Raw genomic sequence first — 17,817 nt, forward strand, 5'->3', positions numbered from 1 at the left:
CTAGGGGCTTTACGTCGCACCGACACAGATAGGTCTTATGGCGACGATTTCCTACTTTTATAGACGCCATTCAAACCTATTCGTCTACTAATGTCATTCCACGCCATCTCTCCGCTGACAGCTCGGAACATACCACTTAGTCGAGCAGCTCTTCTTCTTTCTCTCAATTCTTCCCAACCCAAACATTGCAACATTTTTGTAACGCTACTCTTTTGTCGGAAATCACCCAGAACAAATCGAGCTGCTTTTCTTTGGATTTTTTTTCCAGTTCTTGAATCAGGTAATCCTGGTGAGGGTCCCATACACTGGAACCATACTCTAGTTGGGGTCTTACCAGAGACTTATATGCACTCTCCTTTACATCCTTACTACAACCCCTAAACACCCTCATAACCATGTGCAGAGATCGGTACCCTTTATTTACAATCCCATTTATGTGATTACCCCAGTGAAGATCTTCCTAGATAATTACAATGATCCCCAAAAGGAACTTTCACCCCATCAACGCAGCAATTAAAACTGAGAGGACTTTTCCTATTTGTAAAACTCACAACCTGACTTTTAGCCCCGTTTATCAATATACCATTGCCTGCTGTCCATCTCACAATATTTTCGAGGTCACGTTGCAGTTGCTCACAATCTTGTAACTTATTTATCACTCTATAGAGAATAACATCATCCGCAAAAAGCCTTACCTCCGATTCCACTCCTTTACTCATATCATTTATATATATATAAGAAAACATAAAGGTCCGATAACACTGCCCTGAGGAACTCCCCTCTCAACTATTACAGGGTCAGACAAAGCTTCACCTACTCTAACTCTCTGAGATCTATTTTCTAGAAATATAGCAACCCATTCAGTCACTCTTTTGTCTAGTCCAATTGCACTCATTTTTGCCAGTAGTATCCCATGATCCACCCTATCAAATGCTATAGACATGTCAATCGCGATACAGTCCATTTGACCTCCAGAATCCAAGATATCTGCTATATCTTGCTGGAATCCTACAAGTTGAGCTTCAGTGGAATAACCTTTCCTAAAACCGAATTGCCTTCTATCGAACCAGTTATTAATTTCACAAACATGTCTAATATAATCAGAAAGAATGCCTTCCCAAAGCTTACATACAATGCATGTCAAACTTACTGGCCTGTAATTTTCAGCTTTATGTCTATCACCTCTTCCTTTATACACAGGGGCTACTATAGCAACTCTCCATTCATCTGGTATAGCTCCTTCAGCCAAACAATAATCAAATAAGTACTTCAGATATGGTACTATATCCCAACCCATTGTCTTTAGTATATCCCCAGAAATCTGATCAATTCCAGCCGCTTTTCTAGTTTTCAACTTTTGTATCTTATTGTAAATGTCATTGTTATCATACGTAAATTTTATTACTTCTTTGGCCTTAGTCTCTTCCTCTACCTCGACATTATCCTTGTAACCAACAATCTTTACATACTGCTGACTGAATACTTCTGCCTTTTGAAGATCCTCACATACACACTCCCCTTGTTCATTAATTATTCCTGGAATGTCCTTCTTGGAACCTGTTTCTGCCTTAAAATACCTATACATACCCTTCCATTTTTCACTAAAATTTGTATGACTGCCAATTATGCTTGCCATCATGTTATCCTTAGCTGCCTTCTTTGCTAGATTCAATTTTCTAGTAAGTTCCTTCAATTTCTCCTTACTTCCACAGCCATTTCTAACTCTATTTCTTTCCAGTCTGCACCTCCTTCTTAGTCTCTTTATTTCTCTATTATAATAAGGTGGGTCTTTACCATTCCTTACCACCCTTAAAGGTACAAACCTGTTTTCGCATTCCTCAACAATTTCTTTAAACCCATCCCAGAGTCTGTTTACATTTTTATTTACCGTTTTCCACCGATCATAGTTACTTTTTAGAAACTGCCTCATACCTGCTCTATCAGCCATATGGTACTGCCTAACAGTCCTACTTTTAAGACCTTCCTTTCTATCACATTTATTTTTAACTACCACAAAAACAGCTTCATGATCACTAATACCATCTATTACTTCAGTTTCCCTATAGAGCTCATCTGGTCTTATCAGCACCACATCCAAAATATTTTTCCCTCTGGTTGGTTCCATCACTTTCTGAATCAGCTGTCCTTCCCATATTAACTTATTTGCCATTTGTTGGTCATGCTTCCTGTCGTTCGCATTTCCTTCCCAATTGACATCTGGCAAATTCAGATCTCCCGCTACAATCACATTTCTTTCCATGTCGTTTCCCACATAGCTGACTATCCTATCAAATAATTCCGAATCCGCATCAGTGCTACCCTTTCCCGATCTGTACACTCCAAATATATCAAGTTGCCTATTATCTTTAGAAATGAGCCTTACACCTAGAATTTCATGTGTCTCATCTTTAACTTTTTCGTAGCTTACAAATTCTTCTTTCACCAGAATGAAAACTCCCCCTCCCACCTTTCCTATCCTATCTCTACGATACACACTCCAGTGCCGTGAGAAATTTTCTGCATCCATTACAGTGGAACCTCGATTATCCGTTCCCGGAAAATACGTTTTCCCGGAATGTGCGTTCAAATTACGTGGTCCCGCGAGCATCGTAAATAAATCACGTTGTAAAAGTCCCGCATTATCCGTTCCTCGAAGAAACGATTTCCCGGATCAACCGTCCAGAAATTCCAGTCCCATCAACGCTAAATCCTCGATCAATCGTTTTTTAATAAACTGTATCTCACGAAAGGACGGCTATGGCATATTTATGGATCTTGGTGTTAACGCCCCGTCACTGCGATAATTAAAGCAAGTACTGTACCGGTACTGAAAAGCGATCGGCGGTGAACTTGCATTCGGGTGGTATTGTTTAGAGAATCTCGGAAAATCATAAAGCAGAGAGTGGCCACAACTGCAAGGAGACACGGCGCATTTCGACAGCTCTGCTTGAAGACGGAACGAGTTTCGTCAAATGTTTTTTTTTTTTTGCTAGGGGCTTTACGTCGCACCGACACAGATAGGTCTTATGGCGACGATGGGATAGGAAAGGCCTAGGAGTTGGAAGGAAGCGGCCGTGGCCTTAATTAAGGTACAGCCCCAGCATTTGCCTGGTGTGAAAATGGGAAACCACGGAAAACGATTTTCAGGGCTGCCGATAGTGGGATTCGAACCTACTATCTCCCGGATGCAAGCTCACAGCCGCGCGCCTCTACGCGCACGGGCAACTCGCCAGGTCGTCAAATGTTCGCACTTATAAAACGTCCATATTATGTCCAGGGTTAGATGTTTATATTTTTACATTTTTTCGATTGTACTGCTGAAGAGGTTTTCGGCACTTTGCTCAGGGCACTGTAGAGTAACTGGGCTTTCAGGCAGGAATCGAAACTACTGCTTCTTAATACAAATTCAGTATTTTTCATATTATCGTACATGATTATGTTAGCGAGACCAAAATAGATGTTGCACCTTACATTTAAAAAAAAAAAAGCCATGGGAGGTATTGGGATTGCCTATTACTGTTTAGGTCCTAATGAAAGACTGGGAATTTTACGTTTTCGTGTTAAAATACCAAAAACCGCAGTCGTTTTATTTGCGCACGTTACATTTTTAAATGGTTGGTATCATTTCAAACTGGTACTGACGTGCAGCGAGCGCGCTTTCCAGATGACCTCAAGGTCACGAATAACCGTAATTTCTGAAGTTTTGATATTTCTTTTATCTTTCCTATTTGATTGGATTTTTGACGCGCAGAATGGAATATAATGCATTCGAGAACTTTTAAGAATCGATACTTACATTCGAAATCATGTTTTCGAGTTCAACATAACCTTTAAAAGTCGATGTAGGCCTAATTTGCGCGGTACGAGATTTCCGGAAACTGACTACGAACAGTATACCGGAGACAAAATTACAATGAAAGATTAAGAAATGAACGGATTTCGCCATCATTTTGGGTGCTTTTGTATCTAATGTGCTTTATTTTATGAGATGAGAGAATTAAAAACTACTTGTGGTCGATTGTCGTTTGGCTTGGCGTTATTAGATTTTTCGAAGAGTTTGGCTAGCCTAATCAAAGTTGCTGAACTGAAAGAAGTTTTCACGGGAAACTGACGAAGATTCCCCTGTAAAACTCGCGTACCGGTAATTAATGCGGTTTCGCGGTCTAACATGCCTGCCTCTCATCCAGAGGGCCCGGGTTCGATTGCGACCAGGTCAGGCAATTATACCTGGATATAAGTCTGGTTCCAGTTCCACTCAGCCTACGTGATTACCTTTAATTGTGGAGCTATCAAATGGTGAGATGACGACCCCGATCTACAGAGCCGGGAATATCGGCCGAGAGGATTCGTGGCACTGACCATGCGCACCTCGTAATCTGCAGGCCTTCGGGCTGAGCAGCGGTCGCTTGGCAGGCAAAGTTCCACTGGGGCTGTAGTTTGGTTTGGTTTAGGAGTTTTTGTAAGATTATAATTATAAATATTTCCTTTTTTTGATGTTTAGCCAAATTGTTGATGGTTTTCATTCATTCCCGGATTTTCCGTTTTCCCGTGTTGTACGTTTTATTTTCATGGTCCCTCGAAAAACGGAGAATCGAGGTTTCACTGTATATCATTTCTCAGCCATGATTCAACTCCTATTACAATATCTGGTAAATATATATCTATTAAATTACTTAATTCTATTCCTTTCTTTACAATACTTCTACAGTTCAACACTAACAATTTTATGTCATCCCTACTTGATTTCCAGTTCCCTGTTCCCTTATCACCGCTCCCTAGGCCATCCCGTTTCCCTGAATGTACCTCCCTATTACCCTTCCAAATAAATTTCCTAACTTATACGTACCACTGCGGTTTAAATGAAGGCCATCCGAGCGCAGATCCCTTTCTCCTACCCACCCATTAGGATCTAGAAATTTCACTCCCAGTTTCCCACATACCCACTCCATAGTCTCATTTAAATCCCCAATCACCCTCCAGTCAGTATCCCTCCTACACAGTATTCCACTAATAACAATCTCCGCTTTCTTAAACTTCACCCGTGCTGCATTTACCAGATCCCACACATCTCCAACTATGTTGGTACTTATATCAGCTTGCCTTGCGTTGTTGGTACCAACGTGAAACACTACCACCTTCTCCTTCCCCTCCTCCCTCTCTTCTACTTTCCTCAACATCTGCCTCAACCTAATTCCTGGATAACATTCTACCCTGGTTCCCTTTCCTCCACACACTTTCCCCACGTGTCTAACTAATATAATGCAGCGTACTTCGTAGTTACTGTTTTTGCCGCTTAAATGTCAAGACTCGTGAGCCCAACTGTAGTGTACAGAATTGTATAGAACCCATTGCCAATGATGTGGAAGCCATAGTATCCCTGTAGCAGCGCCTGTTCTCTGGATTGTGCGAATGGAGTTATCCATCACTTGCAGTACTTCGGGAACGATTTGGAAATAGATACCATAAAGTGATTCCATTGTCTTTGGTATGAAATCCAAATCACAAGTGCTGAAGTTCAGGGAGTATGGGTGATGACAGAACACTTCCCAATCTTATCGAGTATATAAATAAACCACCACGTGTTTAAGATAATACTATCACAGCCATACACCAGAATCACCATCACCTTTACATTGCTGGGGTTCTGACTTTTATGAGGACCTGTAATGATGCCATTCATTCAATTAGCACTTCAGTTTGGGCTGGTATGATTGGGTCCATGTTTCATCCATTGTTATGATACAGTGTAGGAAAACATCTGCTTCATGCTCATAATGTTCTAAGTGGGTATGCGCAGCATCATTTCATTGCTATTTCTGCAATTATTAAATGGTGTGGAACCCATCACAATGCAATTTTTCTCATGTCGAGGCATTCTCTCAGGATATGCCTGTCTCTTGGGATAACTCATCAACTGTCCAGGTTGTATTCATTCCCAGCAAATCACCAACAAGCTGCACATCATCATTACTGACACGAGGGCGACCCAGTCAAGGAATCTCACCGGGTAAGTTGGCCGTGCAGTTAGGGGCGCACAGCTGTGAGATTGCATCCGGGAGATACTGGGTTCGAACCCCACTGTCAGCAGCCTTGAAGATGGTTTTCCGTGGTTTCCCATTTTCACACCAGGTAAATGCTGGGGCTGTACCTTAATTAAGGCCATGATCACTTCCTTCCCACTCCTAAGCCTTCTATCCCATCATCGCCATAAGACCTATCTGTGTCGGTACGACGTAAAACAAATTGAAAAAAAAAGTCAAGGGATCTCAACCATATGATGATGTTCATCACTGAAGGCTTTGACTCACCATGCCACGGTTCTGTAAGGTAATGCCAAATCTCTGCATGCCTCACCAAGACTTTCACGACATTGCTGTAATGTTACAGTGGAAGACATTTCGTTTTTAGTTCTGATTCAGTTAATTTGTAACTGTTAGGTTCTTCAGTCTATCAAAACTAATTTATGAATAAATAAAATTTAGTAAATACCTCAAAAAGAAAATAACAGATTATACCTTACATAATAAAGTGGTTTCTATTTCAGGTATAATCTGTTACATGCTTTTTCCCCAGGTATTTACTGAATTTTATTTATTTACTAGCTGATGTATCCGTGCTTCGCTACAGAATTCTACACTGTATACAGAATTGTAGGTTAAGTAGAGTACATGTTGTAAGCAAGACTGTATTAAATTGCATAGTTCTTAACATTACCCTGGAATCACGATGGAGAAATCACCAAACTTCTTTTCTCATATGAAGACTGCGTTAGGGAATTTTCATTATAATGGGAGACACTCACTCTCCACCTACTTTTTACATCCTCAGAAAGACTGTCTTAGTGGTTTTCTCAACTGAAATGAACATAGGTCATTACAATGAAGTCAGTAGGAATGGCGCGAGTAAAAGCAATGATTTCACATGCAACACTCTATCAAATGAAAAACAACACATTTTCTCAGTTTTAATGAACAGTACTACGCTGCCGATCTAACAGTCCAAAGTTCCAGAGCTGGAATGACTAGGCCGCAGACAGCCGTGATCCGTGAACACTCTTAGTCCTTTTCCGAAGGGGGTTGGAGAGTTGGGGGTTCGAATAGTGGAAAGTCCCAGGGCAAAAACTATGCCCTCTTACTAATCTGTTTCCTAGGAGTACCCGATGAGTCGGAAAATCTCAATTCTCTACACTGGCGGCGGAAAAATCTGTCTGACTTGGAGGCAATTTTTTCCTCCAAGCCAGAGGAGAAACCTCCTCTTCACTTCTAATTTTGAATAAAATGAATGGAGAATTTAATAAAGTGAAGAGGAAGAGTCTCTTTTTAAGAAATGGCTCTTTTCAGGTTGAGTTTGGAGTTATTTAGTGAATTGTGGTGCTATAATTTGGAATATCCCTAAATTGTAATTCTAGACCAGGTCATACTACTACTACTACTAAGTGAGCCTCTACCCTTAAGTGTGCAGACTGCTCATTCAAAACAACGCGACAGAATAGGGATCGAATAGCTGGAATACTATGATGAACCAGTGAGTTACGTACCAGCAGTACGGTATAAGAAAATGTATGAACCAGAGGAATGACCTGCTAAAGAAGAAAGTTTTCTAACTCCCCAGCTATTTCCCCCAATATGCAATCAGGCTGTTATACTCGGTACGCAGCAGTAATCCCATCTATCGGAGTCGAGCAGCAGCATAAGAGACAAAGAACATCACCACAAACAATGGTCAATGTAATGTTATTGTTGATCAATGTTACGCGCTTTCAGTATTGTAGGCCTTGACATTTAGTTTTCTTCTGACTCTGAAATACCACTCCTATCATAGTCGGTACGGTAAAATTGAATAAAACATAAATGATTGGAAATATTCTGGCCCTGTGGTGTAGGGGGCAATGCGTCCGCCTGTCACCCGGCGGCCCTGGGTTCGATTCCTGGCCGGGTCAGGGGTTTTTAATTGTCATGATTAATATCCCTGCCTAGGGACTGGGTGTTTGTGACGTCCTTAATCTTCCTTTCCTCACACACACCATTCCACGCTACCGCCATTCCAATTAAACGCAGGTTCATACAGTATGGTGCCAGTAGGGAAAAAAGATCCACGTGGGTGGACGCCCCGAACAAATAAAAAAAATGGTCGGAAATTGTATTCTCTATAACTTTTCCTATGTAGTACTTTTCGATAGGACCAATAACATTGGTATTTAAAAATTAAATTTTAGGCGCCTTCCCCTAAACTACAATTTTATACAGGGCAAATAAAATTGTTTATAACTTAGACTGTAGTTTCTTATTCCCTGACTTTATACACCGACTTTCATTAAATTCTGTTAACCCATTTTCACGTGGCTCGGCGTTGATATGGACTTGGCAACAAAAATACAAATTCATGAATATCTGTGTTATTAAAGCCGGTACAGTAACAAGGTATAATATAAATGATTGGAAATTTAATTCTATATAACTTTAGTTATGTAGTATTTATCGACAGGCCCCTAATAATATAATTATTTGAGAATTTAATTTTAGGCCTTCCCCTAAACTACCATTTCACTCAGCGTGAGTAAAATGATTTATAGTCTAGATTGTAGTGGCTCATCCTCTGACTTCACATAAATATTTTCATTAAATTCTCTTCAGCCGTTTTCTTGTGATGTGTGTACATACATACATACATACATACATACATACAGAACGTACATACATACGTACATTACAGAAAAGTAAAGAGTGCATTTCCTAGTTACTATGGACATGACCGATACAGAAATACCATTCTTTCCCAATTCTGAGCAATGTACAGACAAAACCCTTATTTTATATACATAGATACATTAATTTTGATGGAGTGAACAATCTAACAGTTATTTTTTCTTAAAAATTTAGAACCTACTGTGCTATACGGCTGTGGGCACATTCAATTTTAATACAGCTACACCGAGCTCGATAGCTGCAGTCGCTTAAGTGCGGTCAGTATCCAGTATTCGGGAGATAGTAGGTTCGAACCCCACTGTCGGCAGCCCTGAAAATGGTTTTCCGTGGTTTCCCATTTTCACAACAGGCAAATGCTGGGGCTGTACCTTAATTAAGGCCACGGCCGCTTCCTTCCCACTCCTAGCACTTTCCTGTCCCATCGTCGCCGTAAGACCTATCTGTGTCGGTGCGACGCAAAAAAAAAAAAATACAGCTACACTGTTCCTATTTCAAGAACATCCTGGATACTAATATTTTGATTAGTCTCTCACAGATGGCACTATTCCTTGCAGCACAGCGCATGCAGAGTGTGTTGAATGGATGAGGCCATGTACTGTAAGGTAGGTTGGGTACCATCGTAACATGTACACGTGAGAAATGCTGATTCTGTTTTATGGTGTACATACACCAGCAATGTATATATACCTTGTATATATACCAGAATGAGTTGCATTTCACTATTGTACGAGGGTAATCCCATAAATGAAGTCTCCAATTTTTTTTTATAAAGACAGAAAATAAAGTCTCCTATTTTTTTTTATAAATACAGAACCCTGTTCGTGTAGCTGTTGGTCACAATATTGTGAAGAGTGTTTAACGCGCTCGCATATAAACAAACATGCGCACGCCGCGCTGAGGCACTCAGTCTTGGCAGCCATTGAAAATGGAGCTCCTGTTGGATGTTAATACCAAGTGCGAAGTGCGCGCAGTTATTCAGTTTTTTAACGCAAAAGGTACTGAACCGATTGAAATCCATCGCCAATTAATGGAAGTGTATGGTGAGACGTACATGGATGTAAAAAATGTTCGTAAGTGGTGTACAGAGTTTAAACCGGTTGGACTGAAATTCATGATGTACAAAGGAGTGGGAGACCATCAATTTCCATCGAGACAGTCATGAAGGTTGAGCAAATCATGCGTGAAGATTGGCGGATCACCCTGCCAGTGATGTTCATTACTGTTAGGTCACGAGTGCAAGGCGACTCTTGATTCAAGATTCAAGATGGCGACTACTGTGTGTAAGTCTGTGATATCCGTAGTAGATAATGGTGTAAGATGCAGTGAAAAATGTGGCAAATGCAGAAGATTAGTTAAAAATGGGATTCTGTGTCGTAAGTGTGATGAATGGTACCATTTTCGTTGTGCAAATATTGTAAATAGGACTGATATTGAAGAAAGTGAGTGGCTGTGTCCCAAGTGTAAACAAACTGAGAGTGAGGCAGAACAACAAGAAAGAGAGACTTACGAAACTATAATTAAGATTTTAGGAGTGCTACAAGAGGACTTATGCGCTCTGAAACATGAAAATGAAAGCTTAAAGGACAGAATAAAGAAACTGGAAGATAAAGAAGACATTGGAGAAGAAAGATCGCCGTGGACGGAAGTGATGCGTGGCCATTTTAGGCCTAATGTTAAACATATGGGAGAAACTACGTACAACTTAAAACCGGGAAAAAATTCTTTGCAGTGCCAAAATAGATTTCAGTTATTGCAGCAAGTTCCAGAAGACACACCAAGTTTTCCAAATAATTTTAAATCCAGTGGAGGTAAGCTACAGAAGAAGAAAACCAACCGAAAGTCAAGATCGCCAAAGATTCATCTCTACGCAGACAGTCAAGGGCGGGGTATGGCAGAAGGCATCAAGGATGAGCTGCAGAATCCAGAGACTGAGGTTTTAGGACTAATAAAACCAGGTGCCAAAACTGAAGACGTCCTTTCAAGTTGTGATCCTGTGTTAGAGAAGGACAATTATGTGGTGATTGTGAGTGGTACAAATGACATTGCTGCAAATGAAGGTGAGGAATTAATTACGACTCTCAGAGGTAAGATTTCTAAACTACCTGACTCAAAAGTAATTGTAGTAAATGTGCCACCCAGGTTTGACCTTTTAGAGGACTCATGTGTGAACAAAGCTGTACATGATGTAAATATAAAAATCAAGAGATTAAGTAAGAGTTTTAGGAATGTCTATGTAGTAGATACTTTAGGTCTTGGCAGGCAAATGTTCACTAGACATGGGTTACATCTAAATGGTAATGGAAAAGTAACTCTCTGTAGACAAATTGCTACAATTATCAACAGAGATTTGCAAACTAATCTGTACTTAAGAAAACCCATACCACTAAACTGGCACATACAGGGAAACTTGCCAGAAAACCCAGACCCTTAAATCAAGATCTATGTACAAGGATCTGGGTTCCAGGGAAGTTCTCAACTCATGAGTCAAACGTTACCCAATTGCAACAGTCAAGATTTAGGGAGGAAGGAGGTCTGAGATTGCTCTTGGTAAACTGTCAGAGTGTAGTAAATAAACAATTAAAATTCGGTACATTGATGGAATCTTATGAGACGGATGTGGTGATAGGAGTGGAATCGTGGTTGAGAGAAGGGGTGGGTAATACAGAAGTATTTCCAGAAGGGTATACAGTCTATCGTAGAGACTGAGGAGATAAAAAGGGAGGAGGGGTATTTATTCTGGTGAAGGAAACTTATTGTTCGCATGAATGGTTTACTGATGAAAGGGATGAAATATTAGGGATAAAATTAGTTTGTGATAATATGAAGGAGGTGGGAATTATAGGAACATATAGGCCTGGAAGAGAGGAAAGAGACATGGAAATATTTGAGAAAATAATAGATTATACTCATAAAAACAATAATGATACGGTAATAATTGGAGGAGATCTAAACTTGCCTGAAGTTGAATGGAATGGAGCTGCAAGTGAAGCCCATGAACAGAAACTGGCAAATAAGATAATTTGGGAGGGAGGATTTACACAAGTAGTACAAGAACCAATTCGTCTCAATAACTTGCTAGATGTATTCTTGGTTAAACCATGGGAAATTGTTGATAAAACTGAGGTAATTGAAGGAATAGGTGACCATAAGGCTGTAATAATGGATGTAGGACTTGTACCAAAAATGCTTAATAAGAGGGTCACAAAAGACAAGAAATTATACAGAAAAACTAAAGTTGATGAATTTGAGACTTACCTTAAATCACAATTCAGTTGTTGGATAAGTGAAGGGAATAATGTGGATACACTTTGGGCTAAATTTATAGGAATCATTTGGGAAGGAGAGAAGAGATTTGTACCTGTTAAGAAGGGTAAAATGACCTCAGACCCTGTTTATACACAAGGGAAATAAGAAAATTAAAAAGAAAATGTAGAATAGTAAACAGGAAAATCAAAGAAGGTAGGGAGAGTAGAGAAAGTAGAAAACAGCTAATGAGGGAACTGAATAGAGTGAAAAAGGAAGCAAAAGAGAATTATATGAATGGCATTCTTCAAGAGGGTAATGACCACAAAGGGAAATGGAAAAAGTTGTATTCATATATTAGGAATCAAAAAGGAAAAGGAATCCAAATTCCTACAATGGTGGGAGAAGGGGGTGAACACTATTTAACAGATACTGAGAAAGCAAACCTCTTTAGTAGGGAATTCCGAGATTCAGTAGAAGATTGTCAGGACTTGGAAACCGTAACAGAAGATAGAGAGGGAGAGACAAAGAGGGAAACAAGAAGCTTCTCATTCACAAATGAAGATATTTTCAGAGAAATCCAACTGCTTCAGCAAGGAAAAGCAGCAGGAAGTGATCAAATTACTGGGGAGGTATTAAAGACAATGGGGTGGTATATAGTGCCTTATTTAAAATTTCTCTTTGACTATGTCATAAATAATAGTGTGATACCAAAGGAATGGAAGGAATCTATAATAATACCAATTTATAAAGGAAAGGGTGATAAAAGGAAACCAGAGAACTACAGACCAATCAGCCTGACCAGTATAGTTTGTAAAATACTGGAGAGTTTAAAGTACATCAGAGGGATATGTGATGATAAAAATTGGTTCATGAGGAGCCAGTATGGATTTAGAAAGAAATTTTCTTGCGAGGCACAACTGGTGGGATTTCAGCAGGACATATCAGATCAGTTAGATTCAGGAGGCCAGTTAGATTGCATAGCCATAGATCTTTCCAAAGCCTTTGATAGAGTGGAACATGGAATATTATTAAAGAAATTGGAGGGAATAGGATTGGATGTAAGGGTTATACGTTGGATAAGAACATTTCTAAATTCAAGGGTTCAGAAAGTCAAAGTAGGAAATAATATATCACAGGAAGAGAAAGTCTGGAAGGGAATTGCACAGGGTAGTATAATCGGTCCGTTACTTTTCTTAATATACGCAAATGATTTAGGGAACAATATAACATCGAAAATAAGATTGTATGCAGATGACATAATTGTTTATAGGGAAATAAATAACATTGAGGATTGTTCAGAATTACAAAGGGACCTTGACAGTATCCAAGAATGGGTTGAAGAAAATAATATGAAGATTAATGGAGGCAAATCAACTGTTACAACATTTACAAACAGGAGCTTTAAAACTGAATTTGAATATACTTTGGATGAGGTAGTTATCCCAAAAGATGGCAAGTGCAAATACTTAGGTGTGAGATTTGAAAGTAATTTGCACTGGAAGGGTCATATTGATGACATTGTTGGGAAAACATACAGATCGTTACATGTCATAATGAGACTACTTAAAGGATGCAACAAAGAATTAAAAGAAAAAAGTTACTTAAGTATGGTTCGTCCATTATTGGAATATGCAAAGTGTTTGGGATCCTCACCAAGAATACCTAATAAAAGAACTAGATGGTGTGCAGAGGAAAGCAGCAAGGTTTGTAACAGGGGATTTCAGGAGAAAGAGTAGTGTATCAGAAATGTTAAAGGAACTTGGGTGGGAAACTTTAAGTAAGAGAAGGGAGAAAACTAGACTTATAGGATTATATAGAGCCTATACAGAAGAAGAAGCATGCTGCTGTAAAATGATGTAAACCATTGTAGAAATAAACAGGTCTATGAATTTGTAAAAAAAAATAGGAGACCTTATTTTTGGTATTACCTTCGTAATAATGACAATCATTTTCTTACTGGCTTTAGCAGAAGTATTGTAACTTTACCTCAATGTGGTAAGTATCCTCTGGAACATGAATAGTTGCTGTCATCATACCATCCTCCAAATGAACACTTGCATATGAAGCTATCTCTCCAAACACTCTACCTCTGAAGAAGTTGTCATGTTCTGGAGACAAATGAAGCACTTGGTTAAAACCCAACTGGGATTTATTTAAAAGTACAAGAGTTTATACGAAAGGGTATTAAAGAATCCAACTGCTAAGAGAAATAGTAGAGATTGAAAAGCATTTTTAGTGGTAGGTAAACTTGATAATGTAGTTTATTCTTAGCACAGTGTTTAAAACAACAAATAATGATGTAATTAATGACTACCAATTACATCAAGCCTGTCCCAGAGCAATGGCTAAGGGCAACAGTGCGCCACGCTTGCTGTCTCCTTCCTATGCTTATAGTGAAGACCAGCTGATGTATCCGTGCTTTGCAACAGAATTCTAGGTTAGGTAGGGTACACGTTGTGAGTAAAATTGTATTAAATTGCATAGCTCTTAACTTACCCCAGAAATGTGACGGGGAAGTCACCAAACATCTTTGTTTATGTGAAGACTGGGTTAGGGAATTTTCACTGTAATGGTAGGCCCTCTTGCCTTCCATCAGTCACAATCAAGTTGGAGAATTTTCATTATTTATTTATTTATTAATGCCTTTGTAGGTGGCAAAGTTAGGGCTCTTGGCCCTCTCTTACACTTAACCACTGTAGAGATACATCACTGAGAGCAGAGTTTGAGTACATAATAGTATATAGTAAATAATAACCTACACAAGAATACATTACACTTTTCTAACTCACATTCATTTGATCTTCCAATCATACAAGTTAGTCAGCTGCATTCAGCAGGTAGTCTAGGCAAGCAGTCTTAAATTTAAATAATGAGGTGGAATTTCTAACACTGATAGGCAGGGAATTCCAAAGTCTAGAACCCGCCACAACAAAGGAATTGATGTACATAGAGGAGCGGTGAACAGGAATAGAAAGGGAGGAACCAGAGCGGGTATTTCTGCTGTGAAAGGAGGACAAATACTTAAGCTGGGATGAAATGTATAGTGGTCTGTCTTCAGAGAGCAGTCTGTATATCTGTATCAGTATGTGATACGTTCGTCGTATGTCAGGCTTCAGCTATGAAATAGTGTGATAGTATGGGGTGACATGCGTATCATAACTTAGACTATATAAATCTAAGGTAACAATTAAGCGCTCGCTGAAGTTTCGAAGTCTGCTCTTTTGTTGTGTCTACCAGAATGACGTCACAGTAGTCGAGGATGGGAAGCACTAGCGTTTGTATGAGTTTGACTCTCACATTACAAGGTAAAATATCGCTGTTTCTTTTAACCGAATGAAGTATCGAAAATATTTTTTTTACACACATTCTTAATATATTCAGACCAATTTAAAGTTTCATTCATTGTCACTCCAAGATTTCTCACAGTTTGGCTGAATGATTTAACTCTACCATTCAGTATAACTGGAGGAATAGTTTCATATCTTAGTGTGGCCAACAATTTTTGAGAGCCAATAATGATTGCTTGTGTCTTGGAGGGGTTAAGAAGGAGGGAATTTTTCAAGGAGTAAGCGTTGAGTCGCTGAAGGTCAGCATTGATGCCTGTTATGGCATGAGGCAAATCAGAGGTCTTACAGTGACAGTAAATTTGTAAGTCATCTGCATAAAGATGGTAGCTACAATTCTTTAAATTAGATAAAATGTTGTTTATGTACAGGATAAAGAGCAATGGGCCTAAAACACTACCCTGCGGCGTGCCTTCCTGGTTAACCAGTGAGAGGTTTGATCAAGGGTTATAATTCGTTGCGCGCGATTTTTGAGGTACGATGGAAAGAAATTAATAGTTCGTTGATCAAAGTAGTAAGATTGCATCTTGTTTAATAGGGTCTGGATGTTTATAGTGTCAAATGCGCTACTGAAATCGAGGAGAGTAAGTATTGTCACCAGTCTTTGGTCCATTGCGTGTCATATGTCATCAGTCACTTTGAGCAGGGCAGTTGCTGTGCTGTGTCCCTTCTTGAAGCCAGATTGCAATGGGTCTAGGAGAGAATGGTTGTTTAAGTATTCCAACACCTGCTCATGAACCAGATGCTCGAGTGCTTTGGAAATCGCTGGTAGGATAGAAATTAGTCTGTAGTCGGATGGCAGGGAGGGGTCAGGTTTCTTAGGCACAGGGATAACATTAGCTAGTTTCCATAGTGAAGGAAAGGTTCCGTTTTTAAGACAATAGTTGAAAATGTGGGTAATAATTGGTAAAACAGCACCAATAATGTTGTGTAAGAAAGTTACAGGGATATCATCCACTCCTCTGGCTTTTGATTTGATAGAATATAATACTTTTTTAACTTTATTAGCAGTAACAGGGTGGAATGTAATGGTAGACTTTCACTCTCCACCTGCCGTTTTACATTCTCATAAAGACTGCTTTAGTGGTTTTCTCAACTTAATCAGCATAGGTTATTAATAGAGATGGGAATTTGCCTATTTTATTCCTGTGTTCAGAAACGTAGGCTTTTGAGATATAAATCCGTTTTAGTTTTTTTTAAAGCTAGATTTTGTTGGTTTTATTGTGCCTATAAATGCCTATTTCAGGGGTTAGTGCCTATTTGGAGTACAGTTGGCTATTTGATGCTTTTTGACTGTATTTTAAAGAAGCCGATTTTATTCCAGTGCATTATATTGCAGCTGGTGTGCTCGACAGAATTATCTTCACATTTCTCAATATCTGTTTACCCCATGAACAAAAATGAGAATTCTCGGAAGTCACCAGGAATCATGGTTGGGAAATTTCCATCAGGAGAAACAAGGAACAATTTGGTATCGAATCCTTCAGCCTCTCCAACCTGCTAAGACATATGTGAGAACCAATCAACGTTGAACTATGTTGCACAAGCCATAACCCCTATACCTCCCTCTGGATGTGAACTGTTGTACGCGTACACTTTATCTTCAGAACGGGTTGTGATTTATTGTGAAGAAGAAGAAGAAGAATGGTGTCTGCGGCAATGCCCAAAGAAAAATCAGCCAAGTCCTTCAAGCTGAAGCAGTGGATCATGGGGGATCCCAATTTTACTACGGACGGAAGGGTAGTCTTTCGCCAAGCATGCTGTTAGGAGGTAGGTTCGTTTGTCCCTTTTTTCTTTTTTCTTTTTCTGTGATTGAGAACTGCGATCGCATTTCATTGTAGCATTTATAGGCCTATTAATTTATGTATTGTGATAAATTGTTTTGTTGCAATACCGTATTAGCCATGAACTTTCAATTTTTTATTGTTAAAATGTAAATAATTATTTCATTACTGAACGAGGAGTTAGAACGTTGGTGGTCTCTCTTTATTTATTTATTTATTTATTTACTTATTTACTTATTTATTTATTTATTTATTTATTCATTCAGGATCAGCAACAGCATAATGCCGAATTAAAAACATCCGAGATATGTACAGTAGATATTAATCTAAAATGAAAGATATATACGAAGGGCGTACTATATTGTTTTACACTTTATTTTTTGTACATCCGGGTATGGTTCGCATTTCACTTTTGAAGATGGTGACGTGTAACTAGTGTCTTGTTCCACCATTTGGTAGTAGCACATGCACAGGGGCTAACGAATGTACTCGTCATAGCCATTTCATAATAACAACACTGTCAGTGTAGGAGCAGACAACATGGAAAGCAACCGTCAGGGACAGCGCTATATGACTTAGTTCCTATGGAAAGAAGGCATGACCACTGCAGAAATTCATCGGCGCTTGGTGGCAGTCTGTGAAGAACATGCGCTGTCATGGAAAGCAGTTTACAACTGGGTGAACGGTTGGAAAACAGGGCGCACATCAGTGGACAAAGGAACCAGTTCTGGAAGGAAT

The 17,817-nt window shown here is 39.3% G+C and overlaps 1 protein-coding gene across 3 annotated transcripts in view; it reads right to left on the reverse strand.

Moving 5' to 3' along the window:
* Tace (ADAM 17-like protease Tace) overlaps window positions 1-17,817 on the reverse strand; it is a 230,982-nt gene that overhangs the window by 168,869 nt on the left and 44,296 nt on the right. For all 3 annotated transcript variants that reach the window (XM_067136788.2, XM_067136787.2, XM_067136789.2), the window contains exon 4: window positions 13,938-14,059. In XM_067136788.2, the coding sequence (XP_066992889.2) occupies window positions 13,938-14,059 (122 nt within the window). The remainder of the gene's footprint in view (window positions 1-13,937; window positions 14,060-17,817) is intronic.

This window comes from Anabrus simplex, chromosome 1, assembly GCF_040414725.1.
Source record: "Anabrus simplex isolate iqAnaSimp1 chromosome 1, ASM4041472v1, whole genome shotgun sequence".
NCBI classification, from domain to species: Eukaryota; Metazoa; Arthropoda; class Insecta; order Orthoptera; family Tettigoniidae; genus Anabrus; species Anabrus simplex.